This window comes from Oncorhynchus kisutch, linkage group LG17, assembly GCF_002021735.2.
Source record: "Oncorhynchus kisutch isolate 150728-3 linkage group LG17, Okis_V2, whole genome shotgun sequence".
In the NCBI taxonomy this organism is placed as follows: Eukaryota; Metazoa; Chordata; class Actinopteri; order Salmoniformes; family Salmonidae; genus Oncorhynchus; species Oncorhynchus kisutch.
In genome coordinates this window covers 63009722-63017890 of record NC_034190.2, presented here as the reverse complement: position 1 = coordinate 63017890, position 8169 = coordinate 63009722, and the positions used below count along the sequence as shown (strand labels likewise).

Below are 8169 nucleotides of genomic sequence, written 5' to 3'. Positions count from 1 at the left end.
GCATCTTTCTTTTGGTGTTTTTCAGTCGAAAGTCAGAGAGTCAGAGAGTCAGTCGAAAGGCCTTTTGGTATCCTAAGTTTACAGGTGCATGTTCATTAATTGTTTATGGTTCATTGAGCAAGCATGGGAAACAGTGTTTAAACCCTTTACAATGAAGATCTGTGAAGTTATTTGGATTTTTACGAATGATCTTTTGCTACGTTTATTAATAATGAGTTATATAAATAATTAGATGAGTTATATGTACGTGTGATTTTATTAAATTCTCTTATTTTTTTGTTGCCTTTTACTGTGAATCAGGCAGGCAGTCAAGTAGTCAGGCAAGCAGGAACAGCAAACTTCAGGGTAACTAGGGGGAGAGACAACCCCCCCTGGGTGCTTTGCTTAGACATTTTGTTTGAGAGCGATATGGGAGGAAATGAGCTCAAATGTATGTGGGTACTCCTCATATTCAAATAGTTTATTTGTGTTATTCGACAAACTCCCCAGCATGAATTTAGACAGACAGTCTGTGTTGTTTTACATTTTATTTATAGGAACATCAGAGTACTAAATGTACAGAGGACGAATCCGATGAGTATCGCATTTACAGTGCTTGCAAATACAGAGCTTAGAAGTACAATAGTAACCAAATCAAAATCACCTGTAAATTTAAACATTACCAATACCTACAAAAAGAGATGTGATCCATAAGACACAAAATAAAATTATACAACATTTAGCTGACACAGAAATTGACTGTTTATACAGTCCTTCTGTGTGTGTTTGTGTGTACTACAGTCATAGATAGATCATATATAAAAGTAACAGATTTACTCATTGATATATTTAACACAAATATAAAAGGTTTAAGAGTCACAAAGTACAAATGTTTCATTTCTATGGCAACAACAAGACTTCAGTCAGGTTCTGTGTAGTAGTAGTATGGAGTCTTGTGATTGTGTTGCTGAACAAACTGTTGTGTGCACCTGTGTGAAACACCAGAAAGAAAAAGATGTCATCTCAGTCAGACATATTTGTTTGTCTACCATTTAGCTTTGCGAATTATTTCAATACCTGAACAAACATCTTACCAATATCTCTCAGACATATATCGGTTTGGCTTCATCTGCTCTGAGAGAGTGACAAGGCAATGCTGAGGCAATGCCTCACTGTCACGGCTGACTCTGTTCCAATCTGACGACCTGTCCAGTGATAACCATATATCGATTGAGCTGTGCTATCTCAAATATCAATGTTAAACCAGTCCAGATCAATATACACTCCATGTTCAAGGCATCATACTGAGTGTCAGTCTGAGGCCCTATTTTGTGCTGTGGCATATAGCTATGCTCATAGGCAAATGTGTTTAATGCAACCAGACTCTGCTTGCCCCAAAATGGCCATATAGGAAATGGTGACGTCATTAAATCATAGTTCAAGTCATTAACACTGTTGACAAACACTGGTGATTATATCAGTACAATAGCTATTTTGAATAGAAAAATAAAAACATGATCCCGCAAGGAGAATTGGAGTCCTCCTCTTTAGACACAGTTTAAGCGCACAATATGTAAAGTCAGAAAAACATGATGAGGAAAGCAGTTTGAGAATGAACGACCCTGTGTAAAGCAAAAATATGCACCCAAAAACAATCCAAACATCACGCATTTATCCCCTTTCTCTTAAGTATTTCAGAACAACAAGGAGTATCAGTATCCCCCTGTACCGTAATTAGCCTCTGGCCAGATTAATTCTAGTGCTATCAATCAGTCGTTGCTAGGCTACTCACAATGTTCATTATAATAATATGTTCCCTAACAGTATAGTGCCATATTGAAATACCTTAAGCCTGAACCCCCTGGCCTGTGATTAGACTAAGACTCAAAACAGATTGATCATTCAAGTTCTGGATCCTATCTCATAGATAAAAAAAGATTGGGCCAGTAAGATGTCAGGCAAACATGGAATTGACGTTCTGAATATGTCAAAAGGTTGGAATCAATATGACTGATTATTAACTGTAGTATTAACATGAAGCAAAATACAGCACAATATGTGTGACACCTTTCCTCTTGCTGGCACCGACTGCGTCCTTTCATTCCTTGACATTTTGTTTGTCTCATAGGTGACACATTGGGGACATGCTGTACTATAAGTGTCAAGGATCACTGAAGAGACAGCTAGAGGACATACAGTCTGTCTCTTATGTAGATATTTGTTTGCTCACAAAAGTTGTTCAGTCTCATATTTCTCTGATCTTACTGCAACTCCATTAGTCATCTTCACAGTCAATTGAACTGCCTCAACCACTATGGGCTAACTGTAAAATCAGCAGATATAATAAAGAATAGCTCTGTTACGTCCACATTATCTACAGAGAAGCATGGGTGCTGTTGTTGGCACTGATATTTTACACTGAGGGATGAACTGAACTGAGGGAACTGAGAGAAGCAACTGTGAGTTGCTTATGTCAAGTTACATTTACTTTGCCATTTACTTTGCCATTCCTTCAAATTAGTGGTTTCGGCTATTTCAGCCACACTCGTTGTTGACAGGGGTATCGGCTATTTCAGCCACACTCATTGTTGACAGGGGTATAAAATGGAGCCAACATCCATGGAGTCTCCACAAACATTGGCAGCAGATTAGCCCGTACTGAAGACCTCGTGACTTTCAACGTGGCACCGTCATAGGATGCCACCTTTTCAACAAGTCAGTTCATCAAATTTGCCCCGGTCAACTGTAAGTGCTGTTCTTGTGAAGGAGAAACATCTAGGAGCAACAACGGCTCATCCGTGAAGTGGTAAGTGATAGGCCAGACAAACTCACAGAATAGGACCACTGAGTGCTGAAGCACGTAGGGTGTAAAAATCATCTGTCCTCGGTTGTAACACTCACTACGAGTTCCAAAGTGCCTCTAGAAGCAACATCAGCACAATAACTGTTTGTCGGGAGCTTCATGAACTGGTTTTCCATGGCCGAGCAGCCACACACAAGCCTAAGATCACCATGCGCAATGCCAAGCGTCGGCTGGAGTGGTGTAAAGCTCACCGCCATTGGACTGTGCAGCAGTAGAAATGCGTTCTCTGGGGTGGTGAATCACGCTTCACCATCTGGCAGTCCGACAGACGAATCTTGGTTTGGCGGATGCCAGGAAATTGCTACCTACTCCAAAGCATAGTGCCAACTGTAAAGTTTGGTGGATGAGGAATAATGCTACAGTATACAATGACATTCTAGACGATTCTGTGCTTACAACTTTGTGACAACAGTTTGGGGAAGGCCCTTTCCTGTTTCAGCATGACAATGCCCCCATTCACAAAGCGAGGTCCATACGGAAATAGTTTGTCAAGATCGGTGTGGAATAAGTTGACTGGCCTGCACAGAGCCCTGACCACAATCCCATCGACCACCTTTGGGATGAATTGGAATGCCTACTGTGAGCCAGGCCTAATCGCCCAACCACAGTGCCCGACCTCACTAATGCTCTTGTGGCTGAATGGAAGGAAGTCCCCGCAGCAATGTTACAACATCTAGTGGAAACCATTCCCAGTGGAGTGGAGGTTATAGCAGCAAAGGGGGGAAAAACTCAATATTAATGCCAATGATTTTGTAATGAGATGTTCAATGAGCAGGTGTCCACATGCTTTTGGTCATGTAGTGTATTTCAAGACAACACTTTCATATGTAACAATTTGAAAGTATATTAGAAATTTAAGAAATGCACGTTGGGGACAATGCTTGGGAGGATATTCGAACATATGAGGCTTGTAGACAGCACTCGAGGAAACCTTTCACATTAAAGAAATTGTGCCCTTGTTATTCCTATGATGTTCCAAACTTCCTTTAGAATATTGAGGTAAAAATGGTGTAGTATGTAGCTGGCTTTAAACAATCATGCTATCTAAAAATCTGATCATGAAGATGTTCATGAAGGTGGAGAATTTTGTTGCAAAACATTGGTGGTGTTTGTCATCATCATATGAAAGAAAGACATAATAAGTACATACCCGATACATTTCAGTACCAGCATAACCAAAACATAAAAATCCATGTACTTGTTCTCTGCAAATGCAAAGGGGAGTGAAATATTTACCCTAAAAACTCTGAACCCTTATTCTTTGTTCTCTTTACTACTGTACTTCTTTCTGATCATTTATCTGTGGTTTCAACTCATGCTAAATAGTACAAGTTCATTGGCCTAATAGTTTTCCCTGCCTTTAAAGAGAAAACTGACACATATGTCTTGGTCTCTAGAGTGGTTACATGTAGTTTTAAATATTACAGCAAAAATGAACAAATAATTAACTCAGTCTAACTTTCTCTCATAACAATTATTCTTGGGTTTACATTACTTCCCCTTTTCACCATGACTAAATCATATTTCCAGAAGCAAATAGATTTCATATGAAAATGGTTGTCAGCATTTGATAATTGCGCATCTTCTACCAACCAAACCCCAAGCATCAGCACGCCGATCTCATCATATTATACAATCAAAAGACCTTCTCTCCCTAGCTTTGTTACTTCTAACAACTTTTTCAGTATGTGAAATATTGCAGTGTCTATTTAAGTATTGTATTGATTAGCCAAATATATAATACAGGTACTGCTTGAAAGTGCAGGTAGGAAGCTTGGCACAAGGTTATTTTGTGTTGTGAAAGAAATACGGCAGTTCACATGTAAACAAAGACACTATCCCGACCTAGCCAAACCTTTCCCAAAAAGAGACAGGTCTTTAAAAATAGAACATACCTGTACACAAATAGAAGTAAATATATAGAAAATACATTTACACATGTATAATATACAGTTTAGTAACCCTCTGACTATCAAGATAACACTTTTTGTTCAAAAAATATATGTTATGTTGACGCAACATGGTCTCAGCGTACATGTTTGGATGAATTGGCAAGGTCGTTCATGGTGTTTTGCTGTGAGAGTGGTGTACTAGGAGTCACAGTTGCACCACAGCCACAGATCCAAGGTCAGTTCTTTACCCCTCCAGTTACATAAGCTTGTGATTTAGGATCTGTACTATGGGTCCACCTCTACCTTGAGCTCTGGAAACAGAATAGCTGAAGCCTGAATCTTGTCCATCTCATTGAGTAAGTGCAGATATCAGCCCACATCCGGACAAGAATCCAGTCTTATCTTTAGATATGTACATATTGCTGTCGACACCGAATAATTGCAATCACGTGTTGTTCTTTTTTGTGCTTTCTACCTACCCACTAGCGTAATGAAATGTTTTGTGTTATGTTCAAGTGTCCTGACTCACTAATAGTGGAATTGTATGAACTAATCAATTAATTAATGTATTACATGTGGCCCAGTCTTCTAGACTCTGATTGGCTGCTCCTAATCCCCCTAGTTCCACATCTCATTAATGATGCTGGAGGTTAAGACGAGGCTGATGTTCAACAAAATCGCATCTATGAGCAACCCTCAGGAACCAGGAAAGAACATGGTTGTTTTTCACTGTACTGCTCTTGACATGAAAGAGAGATAGTGTATTCCTTCATATAAGTGAGCTTTAGGGAGGAACATTATTAAAAATAGTTGTGTCTGCATTCACAGCACAAGATATACAGCTAATTTGGAGGAATACTTTACCATTTTTATTCAGATGTCCTGTTCATTTCCATTTCTTGATTTGCATGTATTTCAGAGATTATGGTATTGAAAAATACTACTCCTGAATGTAAATACTTCTCACACAGGGCACCATTTGTAAAGGTGTTTGATGATAATATGATAATTCAAATTATAATTCCAATTAGGATGTGCTTGATAAATGCAACACAAAAAGGTATTGTGATTCCCCCAATAATACACAGAAATCACACTTATTAGTGGCCTTAGGAGCATTGTTTGATAAATCTGACCCTTGGTTGTTTTAAGACACTGGGAAACAGTGGTAAACACTAACTATTCATATAGTTAAGATGAGATATTCAATATTTCTCACTTACTGTAATTGTTGAGTTAGAATAATTCTATTCTTACAAGTTAATTCTAAATTCCACCCTTGTGTGGTACCGCTCATATCCTACCACCACTCAAAGTAACTCATCATGTCTTATCCCTTGTGAATAATGCTTGGGATGGAAAATGAAATGAAGACTTGTGTATTGGACACTGACCTGAGTCAGTACATATGTAAACATACTGCTAATCCTCTCTGTTTGCTTTAGCTATTCAAATTCAGATAGAACTGAACACAACAGGACATAGGGTATGCAATGTTCGACAGCCATAGAGCCCTTTTTTTATGTAGTTAGCACAATCCAAAACCTCTGACAAAAAGGACATAGCGAAAGGGAAAATAATCTGGGCTTGGATTCGATCTCTGATTGGACTGTTAATGGCGTTCCGCTGTCCAAACATCATGTGGCATGGAATTCTACTGTTTGGGTTCTGACTGACTGACCTCTTTGCGTATATATAAAAATAGACAGACTACTCTGGTTTTAAAATGGGACATAGTAACAATGCATTAAATGTAGGTGTTGACTAAAGCATTTACCGTTTTCTTTTCTTTCCCCCTTGCCCTCAATGATTAGTGCTTCATATAATATAGATTTTTTGGACTATTTCAGAAAACATATTCAAATACTTTAAACATCTTTTTTTCTTCATTTTTCTTTAAAAAGAATATGTTTGATACAAGGTTAATATAGCACTGTCTTTAGTTGTCCATGAATTGTTGTTCTGTACAGATTATGGCACATAGTGGCGTAATTGGCACATTGTTCAGTAATACAGCTCAGCTTTTTCCACTGAGAGCAGATCCTCCAAGTCTCCTAGCTCTCCAAGAAACCTAGTCCCCTTCAAGGTGACGCTGACGTAGATGGTCTTCTCTGGCACATCCAGTAATGTAGTTATATATTAACTCTAACTAGATATCTAAATTAACACAGGTCTCTGGAAAATAGTATAGAGTGGCAGCGGTATGGCTGCTTGGTTTGTCATCATTTATAGAAAAATAAATATCTTCATCTGTGTCGTTTTGAGTCGCTTCTTTATCTTGGTTGGAAAAGTTTACCAAAGGATCCTGTGGAGAAAAATCTTGACATTAGTAAATCAATTGTCAGAAGAGCTGTAGAAAACCAATAGCAGTAGTTAAAGCAAAATAAGCATGTGTCAAACTCAACATTGAACACAGTAAATAACCTACAGTATGTTGCGTAACTGCCAGTTGTAAGTACCATGTCACAATGTGCATCTACATTGCAATAACATTGTTTATGCCCATCTAACTACAACGGCTCTCCATGGTCTTTAAGTCTGCAGTGCTGGGGCGTTTTAGTTCTTTCTCTGACTGAGACCAATGTCTGTACAGACGATGGTCTTGGCCCTCTTCCTCCTGCTACTGTTCCTGCAGTCGTTCTATTCCTTTTCAAAGCTGGGTCAATAACAGACGTGTGGCCCCCTGGGCTTTTAGCCACACACTAGCCCAGTGCATGTGTTTAACTTTCACGCTTGGAATTTCAAATGGAGGCAGTCCAGCTTATCGGTGATGCATAAAAAATACAGGAAAGTCAAGGGAAAGTTCTCCTTTCCCATAACAAAACATTTAAACAATATTACACTGGCCGCCTGAATGAGGGCCGCAACCCCATAAATGCGTAATATTTTTCATAAAGGCTAGGTTGTTGAAGGGCATGAATCAAACATAATTGGATTATAATTGCTAATGAATGACCTTTGGTGATCTTGCCATTAAATACAATTTTCCAGGGCAGTTTATGAAAAATCCATGCCGAAATAACAACCATATGCCATTTCCCTTCTATTCCCAAACTGGGACACTAACACCACAGTGATCAAGGTTGGGAAGGCTCGGGAAAGGATTTGCGGAGGGGAAAGTGACATAGTTCTCACCAGAGCATAAATTCAGGAAGTTTGTTCCATCGACGTGATGTAAAAAAGGCTTCAGATAGTCAGCAGGAGATCTCGAACCACTTCTCTGACACAAAGGCCACAGGAATCAGCTGCCTTTCAGTGGGAGAAGGTCTGTAGGACAAAGGATTGAGACACAAAGATAATGAGAACCTGAGTCCAGGAGACACTGTATAGAGGTACTTTGCAAGGAAAACAATACCACTTACAAAAAGAGGATTTACACCATTTAGGGCAAGGACTTTTTCCGAAATATGTGATTATACCAGGTGAAACTCCTGT

At 39.0% G+C, this 8169-nt stretch overlaps 1 protein-coding gene across 1 annotated transcript in view; it reads right to left on the bottom strand.

Annotated features, from left to right (window-relative positions):
• Positions 1–512: 512 nt before the first annotated feature.
• The window catches only part of LOC109907018 (adherens junction-associated protein 1), a 79358-nt gene continuing 71701 nt past the window's right edge, over positions 513–8169 (bottom strand). The window contains exons 5-6 of the mRNA XM_020504818.2: positions 7870–8001; positions 513–7039 (exon numbers count right to left, since the gene is read on the bottom strand). Coding sequence (XP_020360407.2) covers positions 7929–8001 — 73 coding nt within the window. The 3' untranslated portion in view covers positions 513–7039; positions 7870–7928. The remainder of the gene's footprint in view (positions 7040–7869; positions 8002–8169) is intronic.